The 24,359-nt window shown below is 41.3% G+C and overlaps 1 protein-coding gene across 2 annotated transcripts; it reads right to left on the bottom strand.

Annotated features, from left to right (window-relative positions):
* Positions 1-15,703: 15,703 nt before the first annotated feature.
* TSR3 (TSR3 ribosome maturation factor) lies at positions 15,704-23,693 on the bottom strand. Of its 2 annotated transcripts, none has more exons than XM_032789474.2 (5): positions 23,343-23,668; positions 19,522-19,715; positions 18,040-18,213; positions 16,001-16,064; positions 15,704-15,921 (listed from the first exon to the last, which is right to left on the bottom strand). In XM_032789474.2, the coding sequence occupies exons 1-5, from the start codon at positions 23,489-23,491 to the stop codon at positions 15,774-15,776; spliced, it is 729 nt and encodes a 242-aa protein (XP_032645365.1). In that variant the 5' UTR covers positions 23,492-23,668; the 3' UTR covers positions 15,704-15,773. The 2 variants fall into 2 exon arrangements, with proteins under 2 accessions (XP_032645365.1, XP_074917399.1); XM_075061298.1 differs by having other exon boundaries at positions 15,757-15,916; positions 23,343-23,693.
* Positions 23,694-24,359: the final 666 nt, after the last annotated feature.

Raw genomic sequence — 24,359 nt, 5'->3', positions numbered from 1 at the left:
CCTGGGCATGCCATGAGACAATTGTGAGCAGCTCCAGGCCTGTCAAGCTGACATCTTTCACAGGCAGTGTAAGGATTTGTTTCTAGTGGTTTGTTTTGGTTTTTAATCTGTTTCTGAATTAAACTTCGTTCTTGCCTTTTAAAAATTAAACTCGGCTCTGCTGAAACCATTTTGATAAAAGCATAAATCAGCAAACAAAGTGAAGTCTCTCCTGAGCCTGTTGTGTCAGATCTGTGCATACTCAACAAGAGGGAAATTGAGACTATTCAGTCATATTAGGTGAATGGAGTCTTATCCCTCACGCTGCAGTTGTTAGAAGTGCCTCAGATTGTGAATGTTTTAACTTGAAAACAACTTGGCCCCAGAAATTTTCACAATGAGCTTGATTTGTCTGATACAAATTAAATCTGTCTAGTAGCTGTTTCATGCAGGTATTCCCAAACTATTTGGACAGATTTCAAAAAAGTTACAAATTTACAGGGTCAAAAACAGATACTTCAGTTATTTCTTTAATTATATTAACTTACTTACTTTATGCATTTTTATTAGGGCTGCCAATCATAGTTAATTCACTTGATTAATTCAACTCAAAAAAATTAATCACTCTTAAGTGCGATTAATCGTGATTAATTTTTTATAACAATAGAATGCCAATTGAAATTTATTAAATATTTTTGAATGTTTTTCTATGTCTTCGATATTGATTTCAATTACAACACGGAATACAAAGTGCACAGTGCTCACTTTATTATTTATTACAAATCTATGCACTGTAAAAATGATAAACAAAAGAAATTGTATTTTTCAATTCACCTCCATACAAGTACTGAAGTGCAATCTCTTTATCATGAAAGTGTAACTTACAAATGCAGTTTTTTGGTTACATAACTGCACTCAAAAACAAAATAGTGTAAAACTTTAGAGCCTTCAAGTTCACTCAGACCTAGTTCTTATTCTGACAATCACTAAGACAAAAAAGTTTGTTTCCATTGACGGGATATGCTGCTGCCTGCTTGTTTATAACGTCGCCCGAAAGTGAGAACAGGAGTTTACATGGCACTTTTGTAGCCGGCATTGCAAGGTATTTATATGTTCTGTTTTACCCGCATTCTGCATATATTTCATGTTGTAGCAGTCTTGGATGATGACCCAGCATATGTTCGTTTTTAAGAACACTTTCACAGCAGGTTTGACAATGCAAAGAAGGTACCGATGTGAGATTTCAAAAAAATAGCACCGGTCCACACAAGAGAGCCACTTCCTGGACACTAGAGTGCATATAAGTGATGATCACACAAACACCACCTTATATCGGAAACTTACTGACCACTATACTTACCTACATGCCGCCAGCTTCCATCCAGGACATATCACACAATCCTTTGTCTACAGCCAAGCCTTAAGATACAACTGCATTTTCTCCAATCCCTCAGACGTAGACAAACCCCCAGAAGATCTCTATCAAGCATTCTTAAAACTACAGTACCCACTTGGGGAATTGAGGAAACTGACTGACAGAGCGAGATGGATACCCAGAAATCACCTACTACAGGACAGGCCCAACATGGAAAATAACAGAACACCACTGGCCATCATAAAATATCAGGGTTGTAAGGGACCTCAGGAGGTCATCTAGTCCAACCCCTGCTCAAAGCAGGACCAATCCCCAACTAACTCATCCCAGCCAGGGCTTTGTCAAGTCTGACCTTAAAAACCTCTAAAGATGGAGATTCCACCACTTCCCTAAGTAACCCATTCCAGTGCTTCACCACCCTCCTAGTTGAAAAGTGTTTCCAAATATCCAACCTAAACCTCCCCCGCTGCAACTTGAGACCATTACTGCCTTGTTTTGTCATCTGCCACCACTGAGAACAGTCTAAGATCCATCCTCTTTGGAACCTTTCAGGTAGTTGAAAGCAGCTATCAAATCCCCGCGATTCTTCTCTTCTGGAGACTAAACAATCCCAGTCCGCTGAGTTCTTCTCATAATCCTATGCTCCAGCCCCCTAATCATCTTTGTTGGCCCTCGCTGGATCCTTCTCATTTTTCCATATCCTTCTTGTAGTGGTGGTGCCACAAAACTAGGACACGGTACTTCCAGCATGAGGCCTCCCAATGCCGAATGAGGGAATGATCACATCCCTTGATCTGCTGGCCATGTTCCTACTTAATACCAGGCTAAATGTGTTAGCACCCTGTTTGGCACAAGGGGCACATCTCGTTGATGCATATCGCAGCTTCTTATCCACTGTAATTCCCCTGGTCCTTTTCTGGGCAAAACTGCTGGCTTAGCTAACTGGACCCCAGACTGTAGCGGTGCGTGGGATTCTTCCATCTAAGTGAAGGACTCTGCACTTGTCTTGTTGAAACCTCAGATTCTTTTGGCCATCTCTAATTGTCTAGGTCCTCTGTAGTCCCCTAATCCTGCTCCAGCGTATCTACCACTCCTCTCAGTTTAGTGTACAGCCCCAGCTAAAACCTCTCAGCGCATCATGAAGAATCTCTCACAGTCTCTCCCAACCTAAAGCAAATACTCACCGTGCTACACCACACCACAGAAACACTAACCCAGGAACCATCCCTGTAACAAACCCCATTGCTCTCTGTCCCCATAGTCTAGCAATCATCATCCTAGGACCAAAACCACACTCCCAGCAACCGTCGAGGCTCATTCACTGCACATCTACTACTGTGATAATATGCCAGAATGTGCAAACAGTGGCCCCTCTGCTCATGTACAATGCCAAAAACGGACATGTCTACGTAAAAGGATAAATGGACAAGAAGAGTATAAATCATTCATCAGGAATGGTAACGACAAAAGCCAGTAAGAGAAACACTTCAATCTCCTGGACACTCAATAACAGATCTAAAAGCAACCATCCTTAACAAAGAAAAATTCAAAAATAGAACTTCACGGAAACTGCTGAGCTAATTCATGCAAAAACTAACACCATCAATTTGGGCCTTGAATAGAGATGGATGTGCTGCTCGCCTACAAAAACAATTTTCCTCTCTTGGTATTGACACCCTCCCTTCATCAACTATTGGGAGTGGACCACATCCACCCAACTAAATTGGTCTTCAACATTTGTTCTCCATTTCCAAGGTAACTTTCATTCACGTGCCAATAAGATATTTATGCTGTGTCTGTAATTTTCACTCCATGCATGAAGAAGTGGTTTGGTTTGTTTTTTTTACCCCAAAGCTTTATGCCCAAATAAATGTTTAGTCTTAAAGGTGCTACTGGACCCCTCATTGTTTTTGTGGATACGACTAACATGACTATCCCTCTGATTACAAGTAGAAAAAGATGAACTAGGATTTCCCAGTAAATCTTCCCATTTCTAGGTTCTAATGATTCCTCACATGTGAGGGGGATATTGGAGGGCTAACTAAAATATAACATTGGCCAGTGTAAAGGAAAGCGTCAATTTCTAAACAAAAGGCATGCTCTAACTTTGGTATAAATACTGAGACACATGCAGGCATGCAGCAAGCACCAGCAAATACATAAGCATGGACTATTTTAGCATTCTACAATGCTTCTGAAAACCTTGAAAGAGCAATGTGGTCAGGCTGTCCTAGGCATAAGACATACACTAGGGCCCTGAAAATTTGTGGGCAACCTTGGGGTTAGTGTCCACTAGGGTGACCAGACAGCAAATGTGAAAAAATCAGGATGGGGGTGGGGGGTAATAGGAGCCCTGTATAAGAAAAAGACCTCAAAATTTGGGACAGTCTGGTCACCTAGTGTCCACCATCCTGTCTCTTCCTATCACCTGTTCTGTCCCTTTCTGCAGGCTCCCACCACAACTAGCTGCTGCAGCTTAAGTCTTCCTCCAGAGGGGATCTAGTACTTAAAAGTGAAAAAGACTTCCAGGTTGCCAGACCTATTAGCACAACACTGAAACTGTTAGCCAATCAAGTGGTAATGAAGCCATTTAACAGGCATTTGCCAACCCCCAGGTATATATGATCAGTTTTTGAATTTACTGACAAAAACAGTTGCGCATTATTGTAATATTTACTCAGAACATGCTAGTCTCTACGGGATCTTATTCAAAATTTGCTTTAAAAATATTTCATTCCTGTGTTGCTGAAGATTATAAAAATCACATCTTGTTGCATCTTAAAAATCTATGCAAGGATTTTTTAATGAGTATTCATCTTTAGCCTTAAATGCTTGGATCTTCAGACATACAGTTTTTTAAATAAATCCTTCAAAAGACCCCCCTTATGTAAAATACACATTCGAGCCTGGATTGCCATTAGGTATAGGACACCAGTTTAATAATGCTGCATAGGGCCCCCATAAATGATGGCCCTGAATGTGGTCCTGCTGGTTTATAGAGAGCAGGTGAATGCACTGGTTACAATATTTTTTTAATCTAAACAATATTTTTAAAAGTGAAGCTTGTTAATATTAAGCGCATTGAAGATGAAAAATACTATGAGGTAAGTGTCATGACTATCACAGTTAGACACCGGAAAAGACTGCAGCTCTCTTCTTCCCCTCCCCCCATACATATGTATTTGTACAGGCTTTTCCTTATAAACCTATTTTCTGGTCTTTAACTCTCCTCAAATATTATCTTTTCTTTTTAAATTACTTTTGCTGCTATTCAGCCCAGAGGTGACTGTTTTGGAAACTTCCTTTGGATGTTTTGTTTTATTTTAAGCCTGGAAGGAAAAATCTTTTAATGCTTTAGCAAATGTTTTGTTTGCTGATCATTCAAAACAGTTTGTATTTAAAACTTTTAAGCATGTCATGTCTATAGTCTTCAACTGGGAATTAATTCTGTGATAAAGTTGAACAACAATAAGATTAGGTACTACAATGTGCAGTCTATGGGGCTGCACTGTACCACTACTCAGGAGCTTCAGCTAGTTCCAAATATGAAGGCCTGTTTATGAAGGGCTATTTCTCAAAAAGTGCACATTAGACCTATACAGTGGCTTCCAGTTTGTTTCTGGGTGAAATTTAAGATGTTAGTTTTTAACGTACAAAACATTCCATGGGCTAGGTCTTTAGTGACCTCAGAGTGTGCTGCTTTGCCCATGTGAATGTGACACCACAAGCATTGAGAATTCTGAGGCGCTTGAGCTCAGAGACTTCTGATATAGCCAGGAGGTTGTCAGAGGTGGGGCATATTCTGGAAGGGACTCTAGAACTTGCTTTACTTGTTTACCAAAGTCCATATTTGTTGACCTTTCAGATTGTGCTGCAAGGCCAGTTTGCCATTTCAGACTTTCCGGATAGGAGGAATGAATTGATGCAGGGTTAGTGGAATCTTGGCTGTGGATGGATTCCTGGGGCTCTCTGAGGGAATTATTTTGGCCATAATCCTACTGCTTGTTCATAGTTTCATAATGTACATGTGCCCTGAGCTTTGGTTGGAATCAGGTTTATAAAATGAAATAAATAAATCTTATATTTAGGGGCCCACTTGTTCCCTCTTTCGGGAAGTACCCAGACAGAGGCTAGAAAACGCCATGCATTTTAACTTGTGGACTGTTCCATTGAAATAGGGATTTTGCATCCCAGCCCAGTAAGCCAACTGGGTGAAGACTCATGAGTATCTGGATATGGTCAAGGAAATTTCAAAGCTCGTGGGATGCCTGGGGATGTTTGGGGCAGTTGTTCATTACTTCCCTGTGTGGCAGCCAGATTCCTTCAGGAGCCATGCTGCTGCAGCCACCTTGCTGTAGGGAACAGGTAGGAGATATCAGCCTTGTTATCAGATTTTCTATGAGGAAAATAATTCTCTTTTGCTGCATTAATTTTAGATGTGCCATTATGTATGTAAGATTTGATCAGTTAACTTTGAAGCTCACATGGGGAGAGAATTTAAAATTAAGGGTGCTAAGCTGTCGGTGTCTGGCTGTAGATGGCCAGATTTCTTGGTGTGTTTGGGGTGGTTACTGGCTCTATAAAGGTAAGTGTGGTGGTCTGTGTTTTTTTAATTATTTTATTTTATTTATTTATTTATTTATTTTTGATACAGTTGTCTTAGGGCTTCATTGCTGAAGATGATTGTGGTGTCCAGGAAGTCGATGCTAGTGTTGCAGAGTGTTCTAGAGAGAGTTTAATGGATGGGTATTTGTGGTGGAAATCTGAGGGCATTTAGGTCATCTGTCTAGGGTATGAAAATATCATTGATATATCTCATTGGTTTTGTGATATATCTCATTGGTATATCATTGGTTTTGTGATGCATTTGTCCAGACATTCTTTTTCAATGTGGCCCATAAAAAGGTTGGCCTATTGGGGAGCCATCCTAGTACCCATGGCTGTTCTGATGGCTTGGACAAAGTGTTTGTTGTTAAGGGGGAGGATGAAATAGTTGAGTTTGGTGATGTGTTTGCAGTGGATATCTGAGGATTATCCATTATCTTGTAAATATTTGAGATAGCCATGGATGCTGTCATTGTGAGGGATGTTAGTGTAGAGGGAGGTGACATCTATCAGGGCAAGTATAATGTTCAGAGAAAGGTTGCTAATGTTGCAGAGTTTCTGGAGGAAGCCAATAGTGTCCCTTCATGTGATGAGTAGTTTGAAAATGGTTTCTATGAATTCCAATATTCCTTCAGTAAAAGTGCCATGAACAGATACGATGGGTCTGCCTGGGTTCCCTTGTTTGCCTATCTTGGGAAGCATGTAGAAGGGCCCTGGGGTGGGTTTGTGGAGGATGAGGGTATAGAGATTCTCCTGGAGTTGTCTGGGGAAGGATTTGGTGATGTTCTTAAATTTGTGGGTAAATTGTGGTGTGGGATCTTATAAAATCATAGGGTTAGAAGGGACTGAAAGGATCAAAATGAGACATGTTCAACCCAGGTGGGACTTTTGAACTCACAGTCCAGCGGCTGATGCCTTATCTATTAGGCCACTAAGCCTGCCCGATCTTCTTTGAGTTCTTTATAGTAGTTGGTATCAGAGAATGGTGGGCTGACCTTATTAATGTAGAAATTGTGGTTGAGGAGAATGATGGTGCCTCCTGTGTCTGTTGGTTTGATTACTATCTGGTGACTGGAATTCAGGGAATGTATTCAGGTGGCTGTTTCACAGTCCTTTTTTTCCCCTGAAGCAATCTATGTAATGACCGAGATCATGGTTTCAAGGGCTGTGGGGTGTTCAGTCTGATCATTCCTTTTTCTCATGACTGTCAGTAGAAATTGTGGGTGGTCTTGTTATTGTTGTGAACAAGTTCTTTGAAGCAGAGGTTCCCCACCCCCCATGACTGGAGGAGTGTTATTAGGTCACTTCCCTTGATGGATTGTTGACATATCTGTTAACTGCTTATGCTAAACAATCTGGTCCACCTTGTGTTTATCTGCACCACTCTGAGAACGTTTCCCAGACCTGAAGAAAAACTCTCTGTAAATTCAAAATATTGTCTCATCAACAGAAATTCGTCTGAAATCAACAGGATGAAATTCTAGATTACCACAATGGGCCCATGATCAGGAGAATTGAAATGCAGCTTAAAGCACCTTTTACCTCTTCCCTGAGCTGTGGCAATCAGTGCAGCCACAAGCACATAAGAATGGCCATACTGGAGCAGACAAGTGGTCTTTCTAGGCCAGTACCCTGTCTTCCGACAGTGGCCAATGCCAGGTGCCCCAAAGGGAATGAACAGAAGAGGGAAAATTTAACTGGCAGTCTGGGGTTAGGGGCACCGAGAGCATGTGGTTGCATCCCTGACCATCTTGGCTAATAGCGATTGATGAATCTATCCCCCAAGAACCTAATTCTTTTTTTGAACCCAGTTATAGTTTTGGCCTTCACAATGTCCCCTGATAATGAGTTCCACAGATTGACTGCGTTTTGTGTGCAGAAGTACTTCCGTTTGTTTTAAACCTGAGGCCTACAAATTTAATTTGGGTGACTGAGTTCTTGTGTTATCAGAAGGGGCAAATAACATTTTTTTCTCCACATCCTTCATGATTTTATAGACGTCTATCATATCCCTCTCTTACCTGTCTGTTTTCTAAGTTGAACAGTTCCAGTCTTTTTAATCTCTCCTCAGATGAAATTGTCCATAGCCCTCAATCGCTATTATTGATCTTTTCTGTATCATTTCCATTCTAATATCTTTTTGAGATGAGATTACCAGAACTGCATACAGTACTCAAGTGTGTGAGCATACCATGGATTTATATTAGTGCATTGTGATATTCGTTGCTTATTATGATCCCTTTCCTTTTGACAGCCTTGTACGTTAAGTGGAGTTTCACGAGAACTGATGCCACAATCTTTCTTGAGTGATAACAGCTAATTTAGACCCATCATTTTATGTATAGTTGGGATTATGTTTCCAATGTGCATTACTTTGCATTTATCAGACTGGAATTATCTGCATTGTGTTGCCCAGTCTCGAGATTCCTTTGTGACTCTTTGCAGTCTGCTTTGGACTATATCTTGAATAATATTATATTCTTTGCAACCTTTGCCAACTCCACGTTTGTCTTTTTACAGCTCCTTATAAATAGTTTAACCACACTGGTACAACACAGATCAATGGGATATCACTGTTTACTTCCACCATGAAAACGGACCATTTATCTGTCATTATTTCTGTTTTACCATTACTAATCCATGAGATCTTCCTTCTTATCCATGAGTGCTTACTTTAGCTTAAGAGCCTTTATAAAGACCTTGTCAAAAGATTTCTGAACAGTCGAGCTACAGCTTATCCATCGATCATCCTTGTCCACATTGTGACTCCTCAAATAATTTTATAGATTGCTGAGATGACTCTTTACAATAGCTGTGTACTCTTCCTCACCATATCATGTTCTTTATGTGTATGATAATCCTGTCATTTATAGTCAACCATTTGCCTGGATATTGTGAGGACAGCCTCTGGACCATTTGAAAAAAAATTGCGCTTACATAGCTATCCACTAGTCAGTGGTTACAGCTATGCCTGGGTCTTTTTGTTGATAATAAGTAACCTTATATCTCCTATGAGAAAGCCTTGAATTTCACAAGGAAGAATGTTCCTTCTTCTCCTTTTTGATTTTAGGTTTCAGAGTAGCAGCCATATTAGTCTGTATCCACAAAAAGAACAGGAGAGTATCTGTGGGCACCTTAGAGACTAACGCATTATTTGAGACAAAAGCGTTTCGTGAGCTACAGCCAAGCTTCCTTTATATGCCATAGAATAAATCATGTGTAAGATGGATCATATAATATATAGATATAAGAATTAGATATACAGAAATGAAAAATGGAAACTAGTCATTATCAGCTCTAAGAGGCTATTAAGTAAACGACAACTACCAGCAGGAGAAAAAACTATTATAGTGATAACGTGCTAACAGGACCAGAGTAGTGAATACTTAACATGGGAAATAAATTCAATCTGTGTAATGACTCAGCCCCCATCTTCCAGGTCTCTATTCATGCTAAGTAATGATATCTAGGTTGAATATGGAACTCAATCTCAGCAGTTCTCATTTGGAGTCTGTTTTTAATCTTTTCTGTTGCAAATTAGTACCTTTAAATCGTTACTGTGCCGGGATTTGATTTAAGAGGTTGAATTTCTCCTGCGGTCTGCATGTTTTTATTCCTGATCTAATTATGTCCATTTTTCTGCGTAGAGACTGTCCGGTTTGGCCAATGTACATGGCTGAGGGCATTGTGGCACTATTGACCTACAATCACATTGGAAATGTGCAGTGATGAGCCCTGATAGTAATGGCTGATGTGGTTAGGTCTATGATGGTATCACTTAGATAGATATGTGACAAAGTGGCATTGGCTTTGTTGCAAAAGATAGGTCCGTCGGTTGGTGTTTATTGTTGTGTGGTTGCTGGTGAGTATTTGCTTCAGGTTGGGGGGCTGTCTGTAAGCGAGGACTGGTCTGTCTCCAGATCTGTGGAGTGAGAGATCATCTTTCAGGATAGGTTGTAGATCTTTGATGCACTGGAGAGGTTTTAGTTGGGGCTGAAGGTGACGGCTAGTGCATTCTGTTATTTTCTTTGTTGGGCCGTCCTGTAGTAGGTGATTCTGGGTACTCTTCTGGCTCTGTCAATCCTGTTTTTTTTCTCACATCTTGTCACTGTCTGAGAATTGGGCTATCGTGACTGTCCAACTAAGTTTTTTAATTAGCCTCTTAGAGTTGATATGGCTATTTCCACCTTTTAATTTCTGTAGTATATATCTCTCCTTACCTATATGTTCCATTCTATGCCATCTGAAGAAGTGGGCTGTACCCACGAAAGCTTATGCTCAAATTTGTTTAATCTCTAAAGTGCCCACAAGTACTCCTGTTCTGTTCTGTTAGTTTCCTCTCCTCTTACAGTGCTTAACAGTTAACTATAAAGTAGAACATTATTATATATCATAGATATTCTGTTTTGTTTTACATAATAGAATGTCCTGGGTTGCATTTTGAAGAGGAAGTTTGTGGTGGTTTGTACAACACATTGTAACCACAGATGATCTCAGTAGCTAAGACAAAAACTATTCTGTCATTGGCATTTTATTCAATGGATGTTTGATTCCTACAGGCCTATGCTTAGGTAGATTTATTTTCCTTAGGCCAGGGTTCTCACCTTAGCATGAGCACAATTTAATAGCCAACTCTCCTCCCACTAAATTGCTAAGATGTCCTAAAAAGGACACTAAATTAAATGGCTTTCAAGAAAATGTGATATATAGAAGAGGATTTATTGTATTTTAACTGAATGCAATATGGCATCTGAAAATCAGGAGAGCTTTCAGCAACTGAAAAGTCTCTCAGCAAGGTTTAAGGTATGACTCATCTTGCAGAGATTCAAGAATGCGAAATTAAATTTGTATAGAGCATCAGTTATGGTTTGATAGAGCCAAGTTGGTGTTTCATGCCCTCTGACTTTCATTCTTGAATGGAATTTTATTTCCTCTAGTTTACACTTTTGCTAATTAAGGTATGTCATTTCAGTGAAACAAATGTTTTACCAGTAAAAACACAGCTTTTTTTTTTAAACATATCAGTACACCATAATGTGTAACATGCATGTTTTTATATTTGTATTTTACTTATAAAATCAGTTATGATCACACTGAGTGGAGCAATATGTTAACTTAGGGCTTGGCTACATTGGCACTTTACAGCACTGCAACTTTCGCGCTCGGGTGTGAAAAAACACCCCCCTGAGCGCTGCAAGATGCAGCGCTGTAAAGTGTCAGTGTAATCAGGGCGGCAGCGCTGGGAGCTGCACGCTACACCCATAAGGGATGTGGTTTACAAGCAGCGCTGGGAGACCTCTCTCCCAGCACTGCGGCTCTGACTACACTCACACTTCGGCAGCGCTTTGAAATTTCTAATGTAGCCATACCCTTAAACTCTTAGGGGTTCTACTTACCATACAGTCCCTTTGTGGCAGAGTTTCCACAGACCTTGGGTTTCTTGTGAAGCAAGTCCTAATTTTTCTTTCATTAGAAACTCAGAGAAAACAGCAGCCAGAGCTTAAGGCAGCATCCTTTCCCTTTAATGAGAGCAGGCTGTAGCATTGGGGGATATATGTTTTATGACCCAATAGAGAGGACAGTACATGCAGCGTTACTAGTGAAAAGTGCAGGATGTGGTCTGAAGGCATAAAGTATGTCTTTGATGCAGTCAGTACTTTACAATAGTGTCCAAAGAAGTCTTTCCCTGCCCCAAATACCTTTGCCTATTGAATATGTTAAAAATTGACTGTTTATGGGCAGGGCTTTGGAGCTGTGCTCTGGCTCTGCTCCAGCTCCAGGCAAAAACCTGTAGCTCCACTGCTCTGGGATCCGTTCCAAAGCCCTGTTAAAGGAGTGATTAAACAGAGCTTTTCAGGCTATCAAACATTCTTTTACACTGGAACTTAATTGCTCTGGTTCAGTATTATAGCATATTAAATCTACAGTGTAACAGCTATGATTATGTGTAAAGAGCAGTTGAGGAATTCATGTTTATTGCTGGTCTCAAAACACCAACAGCCAACTTTAAGCAGTGTGTTCTCTTCAAAGGCTGAAGCAATCTCTCTTCCCCATCCTGGTCGCTGCCTTGCAGAGACTACGTATGCACACTTCCCCACTCTCCTATTACATTCCCTAAACATGTTCAAGGCTTTTATTCACCCTACCTTCCTTGTGTCTTCTGGCTCTGCATGACTGTACAGCAAGGTACTTGTTGGGCTCCCACTGCAATCCATCTCCAGCTGGGCACAACTTCAGGGTTTCCTCTGCTTTAGCATTGTCTCCTGGACCATTTTCATGACAGCTTAACTTACATTTCTGATGCTAGACATAATTCAGTGTGTCGTTACCATGTTTCCAAAGTTGTTGATGGTGGACAGTTATAACAAATACTGCTTGTATTCAATAATATCTAGTACCACAATGTTACGATAAGGCCATCGTGGAGAAACTAAATTAATTCTTTGCATTGGTCTTCACAGCTGAGGATGAGAGGGAGATTCCCAAACCTGAGCCATTCTTTTTAGATCTGAGGAACTGTCTCAGACTGAGGTGCCATTAGAGGAGGTTTGGGAACAAATTGATAAATTAAACAGCAACAAGTCACCTGGACTGGATGGTATTTACCCGAGTTCTGAAGGAACTCGGGATGTGAAATTGCAGAACTACTAACTGTAGTCTGTAACCTCTCATTTAAATCAGCTTCTGTACCAGATGACTGGAGGATAGCTAATGTGATGCCAATTCTTAAAAAGGGCTCCAGAGGTAATCCTGGCAATTACAGGCCTGTAAGCCTGATTCAGTAGTGGGCAAACTAATAAAGAACAGTATTGTCAGACATATAGATGAACCTAATTTGTTGAGGAAGAGTCAACATGGTTTTAAAGGGAAATTGTGCCTCACCAATCTACTAGAATTCTTTGAGGGGGGTCAATAAGCATGTGGACCAAGGGGATTCAGTGGATATAGTGTACTTAGATTTTCAGAGAGCCTTTGACAATGTCCCTCACCAAAGGCTCTTACGCAAGGTAAGCTGCTGTGGGATAAGAGGGAAGGTGCTCTCATGGATTGGTAACTGGTTAAAAGGTGGGAAACAAAGGGTAGGTATAAATGGCCAGTTTTCAGAATGGAGAGAGGTAAATAGTGATGTCCCCCAGGGATCTGTTCTGGGACCAGTCCTATTTAACATTCATACATGATCTGGAAAAAGGGGTAAACAGGTAGCAAAATTTGCAGATACAAAATTACTAAAGATAGTAAGACCCAGGCAGAATGCGAAGAGCTACGAAAGGCTCTCTCAAAACTGGGTCACTAAGCAACAAAATGGCAGATAAAATTTCATGTTGATAAATGCAAAATAATGCACATTGGAAAGCATAATCCCAACTATACATCTAAAACAATGAGGTCTCAATTAGCTATTATTACTCAAGAAAGATCTTGGAGTCATTGTGGATAGTTCTCTGAAAACTTCCACTCAATGTGCAGCAGCAGTCAAAAAAAAAAAAAAGCAAACAATGCTGGGAATAATTAAGAAAGGGATAGATAATAGAACAGAAAATATCATCTTGCCTCTGTATAAATCCATGGTACACCTACATCTTGAATACCATGTGGAGATGTGGTTACCCTGTCTCAAAAAAATGTATTGGAATTGGAAAAGGTTCAGAAAAGGGCAACAAAAACGATTAGGGGTATGGAACAGCTGCTGTATGAGGAGAGATTAATAAGACTGACTTTATAGTTTGGAAAAGAGATGGTTAAGGGGAGATATGATTAAGTTCTATAAAATCATGACTGGTGTAGAGAAAGTAGATAAGGAAGTGTTATTTACTCCTCATAACACAAGAACTAGGGGTCACCAAATGAAATTAATAGGCAGCAGGTTTAAAACAAATACAAGGAAGTATTTCTTCACACAGTGCACAGTCAGTCTGTGGAACTCCTTGCCAGAGGATGTTGTGAAGGCCAAGAACATAACGGTTCAAAAAAAGAAGTAGATAAATTCATGGAGAATAGGTCCATCAATGGCTATTAGCCAGGATGGGCAGGAATGGTGTCCCTAGTCTCTGTTTGCCAGAAGCTGGAAATGGGCAACAGGACGGATCACTCAATGGTTATCTGTTCTGTTTATTCCCTCAAGGGCACCTGGCACTGTCCATTGTAGGAAGACAGGATACTGGGATGGACTGACCTTTGATTTGACCCAGTAGGGCCATTCTTATGTTCTTATTCCACCTTGTCACAGATTCACAGGGTCTGGTGTATGCCCTAGCCAGTCCCTTGAGTGACACCTTTTAGCTTGCTGGACCCTAAAGATCTACCAGTTCCACAGGGGCAGGCCCATAGACTTCACAACTTTGAAACTGGACATCTGGACACCAGCAATTCCCATCTCTCCTTCCGTGGCTCCCTACAGTGAATTCAGCCAAACCAGAAGCCTGCAGGAGGCTTGTTCCTATCCCGTTTGGTGAAATGTTCTCACTATTTGCAATGCTACCAAGCAGCCTTTCCAAAACAAGGTAATTTGTTAGTCACTGGGCAAAAAGAATCGGAAAGGCCTTAGATCAGCATACGGAAGCAGTTTCTGTCTGAACCAGGTCAGAGCCCTATGTCCCTGAGTACTCAAGCCCTTCACCCAGCCACCTGACCCCTTTTGCCTTTGTTTGCCAACTCATGGCCTTTACTCTGTGCTTCCCTGAAAAGAAGTGTGTGTGGGAAATCCTTCTCTTAGCTGTTGGTTGCTAGGCATGAATGTCCCAGCCCTGGGGTTTCCACTGTCTAATAGGGATCCACTATTCACCTCATCCTTTCCATTTACACTCAGCACACAGCAATGCAAAGCCTAGAGGGAGACTGAGGTACACACAGGAATCAGAAATATTACCAAAATTCCCATATTCACCACACAATCCTAATACACATCCTACAAAGTACATAATGTTTTTTCAGCATGATCTGTCAGCTACAAAGTACTACTGTTTAGAGATGAGAAATCCCTGAAAGCCATCCTGCTTCAAGGAGCAGATAAGCAATAGCTGGAACCAGTTTTCTTTTATGTTCCTTTGTTCCTCCTTGGGCCACTGATGTTTTGGGGATTCTGTCACTGCATGCCCTGTAACCCTGGATGCCTTAATGCTATGCCACTATGGCTCAAAACCCAATACTAATAGCCAGCATACAAGCATAAGGATCTCAACCTGGCTTCCAGCAGCCTAATTACTTCTTGCAAGGTGACCCTAACAGCCTTTTCAGTCCCAAGTCTCCCAAAATCTGTCTAGGCCAAGTCCTTAATTACCAGATACTAGGACTACTCCCCTCTACTCCGTCACCCGAAAGAGTGAAACCAGCTCCCCATGTTATCAATTCACTTTTGGACTTGTACTCTACATAGTGTGCACAACAGATCTGGTGAGGGTAAAAGCTGTAGATGTACACACTGCTGATGTGCATTAACAGTTACTAATGAGCTTTAGTTTAACAGTTCCTCTTTGAAAGGGGACTAATGTGCATTAGCAGTATGCACATGGACAGTTAGGATGCAGCAGACTATTGCAGAGTAGATTCATTCCCCAGCATGCCATGAACTAATGTGCAGAGAAGCCTTGACATAAAGGCTTCAACTAGAGAGAGATGCAGGCAGACCCCTGTGCCTCCTTGTTGTCCTGCTGAAGTCAATGGAGTAGGCACAGTGGTCCCCTACAAAAACCCAGTTGCAGGAGTGGAGCCCAAGTCATTTCACTGCTCATGGAAAAAGTCTAGACATTTAATTTTCCTTTCAATTATATTCATGGTTTCTTTATACAAATTTTCAAAACTCACTTTTATAAACTCTTTAATCTTTTAGTCTTTTTTTAACTCCCTTCCAAATAACTGGTTTATTGGCTGTTTGTGCAGCAAGCTTTTCACTATCATCTTCTGTACTGTCATCATCACTGTCACTGCCATCCTCTTCACCAGATTCTTCTTCATCTTGTGCTATTCTGAAAATAAGAAGTTTTTTTCAGAGGTATAAAAGCAAAAGAAGTTTCTGAAAGGAGAATGAGAACTGAAAGTAGTTACCCTATGGAGCTGGCTGATCTATTAGGATTTGAAAATTCTTTTCCAGAGTCAACATCAAATGGATCTGAAAAAAAGTTACATCTGGTGAGAATTAAGTTTAAGATTCTTTCTTCATTCAGAAAATGAAGAAAGAGGAAAATGAAAGGGATTCTGTTGATTTAGCCAAGATTTGGCTCTATATGAGGAAATCCAGTGAAGCAGCACTGCTCATCTTGACACTTTGAAAACCAGGCCCCTTCACTCTAAGGCATCTCCAGTTGAGTGCCCAAAAAAACTGAAGCACTTAAAATCACTAGTCACTTCTGAAAATTTTGGCCCTAAGCTCCCTCTCATTGACCGGTGTATCCATAACCTAAGTGAAAGCAGATATTTTAAGAAACGCTCACAACAAATTGCCTTTAGTCAAGCTGTGGAATGTGTCAGTGTTGGCTTTAGAGAAAAATTGAGATTTCAATTAAAGTAAAAACTGACTCCTTTACAGTGCAATAAAGTATACAGTTCCCAGGGAGCTTTAAGGTTGATTGTAGTAAGTAGAGAGGTGGCTTAATATAAGCCTCCCTGTAATACAACCATCTCTGTGTACAGATGTCAGTTGCTTTACAGGTGAGTACACACACACACACACTCACTCACTCTATCTCTCTCTCTCCCCAAATCATAAATAGCTCTTGATAAAAGTGTTGGAGTGGGGCTCCTGACAGAAGGGAAGATGAGTGAATGAGTCTGAACTTGGCCTCACCTCACAGTGGGCCAGAAATCCACCCAAGTCTCATCATCAGAAATGAGCTAATTCCAGGTGACAACTCCACTTGGAAATCAGTGTTTCCAAAAGGTTAAGAGTCTGAGTAGACCTGGGCCCAGTCTAAGAGGGAGAATTGGAGATTTCCATCTTAGAAGTGGTAAAGGCTCAAAGCCTGACATCCAAGGCTGTACTCAGGACCAGAAAGGAGACCGAAGTGCAGCTAGCCCTGTAACCATGACAGAGGCCATCTAGTCCTCTTGCCTTTCTGAAGGACCAGAATAGGCAGGACCAGAATAGGCATGTTCCTTAGGATCTATTCTGGTGAGTTTAAGGATTCTTTTTCTAAATGTTTCAAGAAATTGAGTTTCCACTTCGCTAGGGAGACGAGACTATTCTATTCCATAAATTAATATACTCCAGTGACAAGATGTTTGTTATTCAGCTTAAGTTTTCACTCAATTTCATCCCCTTTTCCAAGACACCAGGGGCTGCCTGCTCTCCCCCACAGAATGTGAATGAGATGCATCTCCCACCTTTGTGGGGAGAAGTTACTGGCAAAGCCAGGACACCATGGTTCCAGGCTTGGGTCATGTGAACTGCCAGCACACAGTTAGCCTAGGGAGGAGCATGGGACTTATCCACCCAGGGAAGGGAAGGGACAGCGGCTAAGAACTGTGGCCTTCACACACACTTGGGGAGTTTGTGTTGGGATTTTTTTGTATGCCTCCTGCATTGAAGTGAAGTGCTTTCCCATGAGTGGAGGTGGAGGGGAGAAGACAGAACATGCAGGCTGAAAAACCACTGAAGGAGCTAGGACATGGAAAACTGGCACCAGTTGTGAGACATGGAAACTGGGAAGGAATTGTACTATACTTTTAGTACGTTACTTTTGTCTGACTACATCTGTCTGGATTTTTAGATAGCTTTTCAGGTAGGGACTTTCAGTTTTCTATTCTGTCTGTACAGTGCCCACAAAATTGGGGCCCCAGGCTTGGCTGGAACCTTTAGGCACTGCTACCATACAACTAAAATTTTCCAATATCAATTTAGTTTTAATTTGTGCCAATATTTCTCCTCTTTAGGTCTTCTTTAGATCTTGTGAATGTAACAAGTGAGCTGTTTTTCTTCCTTAATTTCCTGAAAACATCCTTTATAAAACTAGTCAGGGCAGCCACTCTGTTGGGTAAATGAATGTCCATATAATGCCTACTGAGAGTTTTTTTTCCATCTTTAGCAACAGAGCATTTGGAACTGTCAGGAAATGACATAGAAAGGTCACTCAAAGGGAGGCTTTTACCTATATCTTCAGTTTCTCTTTCTTGCACACTTGCTAAAAATTCCTTTTCAATTTTCAGCACCTCTTCCTGGCAATGGCAGGCCGCATATTTCTCCAAGAGATTTCTGTTCAATTCAAGAAACACTTTTCCCCATTTAAACTTTCTCAGAAGAATGGTGGCTAGATCAGAGAATCCTAAAATAAAAAACAAATATGACCAGCTTCTCTTCAAACATGGGACTCGTAACAAAAAAAAGCTTACAGCTGCCTTGATATCTAATCAGCATAAGTGCAATGCATAGCATCTGTCACTAAAACAGTGATATGAGACATTTGTCAGCATCCTTGAACATTTTGGAATCTAGGACTGGAGACAGACTTAACTTGAGGCATCCAAGTGAATCCAGGAGAAATCCACTGTGTTCTTGTTAATCAGCCAAAGTCTACTGTTAACCCACTTCCAAGCTCTCAGAGAGGAAAGTACAGGTCTATGACGGTTTCAAACGTCCTTCTCTAACAGGATTCAGGGAAGTAGTGATGGACAATGGTTCCCTGACCACCTTGAGTGGCTGAGACACCACAGCCTCTATTGACAATACCTGATGACCACCAGCTCTATCGCCTCCCCTCAGAGACTGACAGCAAGGGAGGGCCACACATGCCTACACTCATTAGTGCCAATTTAAAACTAGGGCGTCAGTCTTCAAGGTCCACAATGGGTTGGGGCCCACCTGGAGCCAAGACCTCTATTCCAACACAATAAGAGCTGGTTTAAATTTTTCAGAACCAACCAATGAAGGTTTCAATACTGTGGAAACCCATTTATCCAATCTAATTGGGAGCAGCGCCAAATCAGACAATCAAAAATTAGGATAATCTGGAGAATGGGCAAAGAGCTTTACCTCTGGCTTCAACTGGAGCCTGAGTCCTGCCACTTGGGCCCTCAGCCCTGGTTTGGTTAATATGGAGAGACAGATAATGGAGGCTCAGACAAATGAAGTTCTATTGTAACTTCATTAGGAAACACTGAAGCTTTTCTCAAACCAGCTCTGTTTATGATCCCTTGAAACAAGTCTACTTCCTATAGCTAAGAGTGAAGCCTTCAAGAGTTAAAGAAAAAGTATTCTTACTGATGGTCTGCAGAATGCCCTACTGGAGAAGATAAGAGAGCCTGAGTAACTATATTCAGAGTACAATGGAAGTGAAGTAACCAAAGACAAAGCATTACAGGTGTGGATAATAGTAATGGTAAACAAGGCTGTCAAACCTAGAAGTGAAGAACAGAATCCATAATGGACCTCTCCAGAACTTGCTGTATTTATTTAGTGCTTGATACTGCAAAGTTGGATGCTCAAAAAATCTTTTAGGTATGACAGATACAGATCTTGAGCAAAACATGCTCTACATCTGTCCACTGAACAAGATGTTGGACAAAAATCACTTAAAAGAAAACTACAATAATGATCACAGTCCTGATTTTTTTCCCCCACATTATAGCCTTACCAACAATACAGAAAGTAGCAGCTAAAGCTTCCACGCAGGACAACTTGCACGGCCGGCCGTAGTTTACAGGATTTGCTGCCACCAAGTAAGGCAACAGTCGGAGATAGCTTCCCCTCATTTTATTAAATGGGGTTTCTTCCAACTTGGCCCATGAGCAATCTATGACTGCAACTCCATTCTGAGCTACAACCTGTCTGAAAAACAAACTTTATTGTAGTTGGGCATCTAATATCTCATTTTAAATGTTTAGTTCTTTGGATTAAGGCTGGTACTGTGTACAGGAACCTACCTCTCCAAAAGTGCAAACAAGCAATTTTCCATACGTGTGTTAACTGATTTGCAAAAACATTCCAAGTATATGGCAAAGCTAGGAACAGAGTTCAGCTCTTCTTAGTGCTTGTGCCTTCACCACAAAACCATCTTTTCATTCTGAAATAATGGACCTTTTTCAAGTTCCGCAGGTTACCATCACTTCTACAGTGTCAAGTCTACCCAGAATAAGTGCTTTAGTTAGCAGGAATTTGATTCACGGAACACACCTTCACAGATAGAGAAACTGATCAAAGAACTAAAAATTAATGGTAACATAGGTACAAGTGATCATGACAATCACAATGTGCAAGCAGAGAAGTCCAGACCAGTGATTTTACATACATATATAGCTGGTGCTTTAATAGGGCCAATTTCACGAAGCTGAAAACAATTGAGCCAAATCAGTTGGGAAGAATTTAATCAGAAAAATGTGAATGATAATTGGGAATTGTTTCAGAACACCTTACCAGATGCCCCAAAAGCCACAATCAAAGAAAAAAGCTGTGATATTTTTTAATTCGTAATCTGGTTTTGAGTGAAAATGAAGGCTCCTAGAAAAAAACAAATGGAAGACAGGGAAAGTTGATAGTGAATAAAAGTCAGAAGGTAGGAATTGTAGAAAACTGACCAGTGAAGCAAAGGGATGCTAGGAGAAATCTATGGTCAGCAGAGTTCAGGACAATACGTTTAAGTATACCTCTACCCCGATATAACACGACCCGATATAACATGAATTTGGATATAACGCAGTAAAGCAGCATGCTGGGGGGTGGGGGCCTGTGTGCTCCGGCGGATCAAAGCAAGTTCGATATAATGCAGTTTCACCTACAATGTGGTAAGATTTTTTGGCTCCTGAGGACAGCATTATATCGGGAGGTAGAGGTGTATTAGGAACAAAAAAAAAAAGTCTTACCAATGGTACTGGTCCATTACTAGATAAAAATGGCAGAATTATCAATACTAATGCATAAACGAAGAAGTGTTCAGTAAATATTATGTATTTTGGAAAAACAGATGTAGTCATAATATTTGACAAGTCTCATTCCATTCCACTAGTATCTCAGGTAGATACGAAACAGCAGCTATTAAAGTTAAATATTTTTAAATCCGCACCCAGCTGATAAGGAGCTCTCTAGACCATTAATATTGATTTTCAATGCATCTTAGAACACTGAGGAAGTTTTGGAAGACTGGAAGAGTTAATATGGTGCCAATATTTAAAAAGGATAAATAGGATTTCAACTGGACTTAGATCCCAAGCAATATAATGGAGCAGCTGATATGGGACTTGATTACTAAAGAATTAAGAAGTTATTAGACTTAATGCTAATCAACATGGGTTTATGAAAAATAGATCCTGTAATCTCATCAAAAGGATATGGAAAATTAGTTTGATAAGTTTGGTTGATAAAGGTAATACTGGTGTTGTACTATACTTAGCATTCTGTAAAGCACTGAACTTGGTACTGCATGACATTTTGATAAAGTCTAAAAAGGTATAAAATTAACATGGTACAGATTAAATTGATTAAAACTGTGTAACTAATAGGTCTCAAAGTAACTGTAAATGGGGAATCGTCATCGGGTGGGTGGGTTTCTATGGGAGTCCATTGGGGATCAATTTTTTGCCCTACACTATAGATTATTATTAATGACCTGGAAGAAAACAAAATCATTAATGATGAAGTTTATAGATAATACAAAATTTGGGGAATTGGAAATAATGAAGAGGGCAGGTCACTGATACAGAGCAAGCTGGATTGCACAGTAATATAGATGCATACAAACTGTGTTTTTATGAGTAAATGTAAACATCTAGAAACAGAGACAATGTACCATAAATACTTGTTCATTAGCCTGTTCGTTTATAAGCCATCCCCCAAAATGGTTAAGTAAAAATAGCAAAAACTGTATGACCCTTTCATAAGACAACCCTATATTTCAGGGGTTGGCAAACTTTGGCTCCTGGCCCATTAGGGTAAGCCGCTAGCGGGCCTGGACGTTTTGTCTACTTGGAGTGTTCACAAGCACAGAGCCCCTCAGCTCCCAGTGTCTGCAGTTTGCTGTTCGTGGCCAGGGGGAGCTGTGAACTGTGGCCACAGGGAGCCGAGGAGCTCCATGTCTGTGAACACTCCAGGTAAACAAAATGACAATTACATATTAAATTCAATGATTCCATAGAGTATAAAATCATCAGATTTTGGTGTAGACCCGTTAATAAGCCAACCCCCGCTCTTTGATATGTCACTTTTTTACCAAAAATATTCGGCTTATGCACGAGTATATACGGTAAGCTATACTTACAGGATGGGGGACTCTATCCACCACCAATCCTAAATCTTTTTCAGAGTCACTGCTTCCCAGGATAATCAGCTGACCATAAGCTCCCACTGCAATGCTGTGGCCAAAAAGACTCATGCAATCCTTAGATACAGAAACGTGGGAATCAAGCAGGAGTAGAGATGTTTATTCACCTCTTTATTTGGTACTGATGCAACTGTTGCTGAAATACTGTATGCAGTTCCCATGTCCCTAATTCCAGAAGGATGCTGATAAATTGGAGAGGGGTGAGACAGGAGCCACAAGAATGATTAATAGACTCAAGGAGCTTGATATATTTAGCATAACAAAGAGAAGGTTAAGGGGTGACTTGATCACCTATACAGGGAACAAATATTTAATAATGGACTCTTCAGTCTAGCTGAGAAAGGTATAACAATCCAGCAGATGAAAGCTGAAGCTAATCAGAGTCAGACTGGAAATAAGGTGTAAATTTTTAACAGTGAGAGTAATTAACCATTGGAACAGTTTACCAAGGATTGTGGTGGATTCTCCCTCACTGATAGTTTTTAAATCAAGATTTGATGTTCTAAAAGATCTACTCTAGGAATTATTTTGGGGAAGTTCTATGGCCTGTGTTATACAGGACGTTAGACTGGATGATCATCATGGTCCCTTCTGATCTTGAAATTTATGCCGGGGCCTGGACTAGATGAGCTTTTGAGGTCCCTTCCAGTCCTATGATTCTATGACTTTCTGAAATCTGAAGCCTGGATTTCATAGCAGTTAAAAAAAGCTACCATGAACTGAGCACTTTAGATATGGAAACACTAGGCGTGGGACCTCAGAATGTTAGCCACACTTTACTGTATTTTTTTTTTTTAAATATCAAAAGCTGCACATCTCACCCAGTATCAGCATCTCTGCATAATCCTTGGGCCTGTTAAAGAAAAAGGAACCTACTTTCCATGCATATTTAACTATATTAACAGAACAGGGAAGGCAAGATACCCCCATGTGTGAACACTATTTTAGCTGACAATCAAATAATGAAATGTTTTCCTTAACTCACCTAACAGTACATTTGTTAACATCGGCACAGAATTTACACCAGCACCAGACTCACTCTCTCTCTGGAAACTCATAATACAGCAAAAAATGAACAAACATGCAACAGCGGATTTGTACCTAAAAAATAACACTAGGACTGCGATTCACACGGAACCTACTTGTCAGCTGCAGAGACATACTGAGTTGCCATAGGACTGAGAATGAGCCCCCGGAATCTCTGATTGAGACGCAGGTTTTGGAGCAGGCCTTTGCGAGCCAATTTCCTCCCCGTGCATTTCTTGGGATCACAGTGTCCGAGCTCCCACATGGCAAGAGGGCATGGGAATCTCACCTCTGCAGCATCCCCCTCTCCAACGTCATCCTGCTGAATGCAGGCTGCAAACACACAGAGCAGAGTTCAGCCTTTTTCTCAGAGGCCCAAAGGCTATAGAGGGAGTAGGGCTTGGCAGCAGCTAGATTTGCCAACCCTTCCTGTTTTTCCAGGAATCTCCTGGAATTGGGCTCTATCTCCCAGAGGCTACTGAAGCCAAATCAGATTTTAGGCTGCTAAAAGTTCAGCAGCGCAGCAGAGCAAAGGCAAGCTCCCTGCCTGTCCTGGCCCTGCGCCACACTTGGAAGCTGTCAGCAGGTCCTTGCTGACCCTGGGGAGTCCAAGGGGTCTCCACACACTGCCCCTGCTCCTAGTGCTGACTTTGCAGCTCCCCCTGGCTGGGAACTGTGGCCAATGGGAGCTGCATGGATGGTGCCTGTACGTAGAGGCAGGTCGCAGAGACATCTGCCCAGGGACCGCAGTGAGTTGCTGGTTGCTTCTGCAAATGGTACAGAGCAAGGGCAGATAGGAGCCTGCCTTAACCCCACTGTGACTTGAGTCAGGAGCTGCCTGAAATACCAGAGCCCCCAACTCTCACACATCCCAACCCTCTGCCCCAGTCCTGAGCCCCCTCCAGCACCTAAACTCTCTCCCAGAGCAGGCACCCCAACCCCTGGCTCAGCCTCAGCCCAGAGCCACTAGCCCCATGAACAGGTATGGGGGAGAGGGCGCAAGGGCAGGCGGGATGAGTGAGTGGGGCGGGGCCGCAGGAAAGGGGCACGGAAAGGGTGTTTGGGTTTGTGTGATTAGCCGGGGCGGGGCTAGGATGGGCTAGGCAGCGGCCTCTACCCGCTGGAGCAGGTGG

This window comes from Chelonoidis abingdonii, unplaced genomic scaffold (genome assembly GCF_003597395.2).
Source record: "Chelonoidis abingdonii isolate Lonesome George unplaced genomic scaffold, CheloAbing_2.0 scaffold0003, whole genome shotgun sequence".
NCBI lineage: Eukaryota > Metazoa > Chordata > Testudines > Testudinidae > Chelonoidis > Chelonoidis abingdonii.
This window is presented reverse-complemented; position numbering and strand designations above follow the sequence as displayed.

Coding starts and splice junctions, on each gene's coding strand:
- TSR3 (XM_032789474.2), bottom strand. CDS start 23,491: ATGTGGGAGCTCGGACACTGTGATCCCAAGAAATGCACGGGGAGGAAA. Junction 19,716..23,342: donor TATGTCTCTGCAGCTGACAA/GTAGGTTCCGTG, acceptor TTTGTTTTTCAG/ACAGGTTGTAGCTCAGAATG. Junction 18,214..19,521: donor TGCTACTTTCTGTATTGTTG/GTAAGGCTATAA, acceptor TTTTTATTTTAG/GATTCTCTGATCTAGCCACC.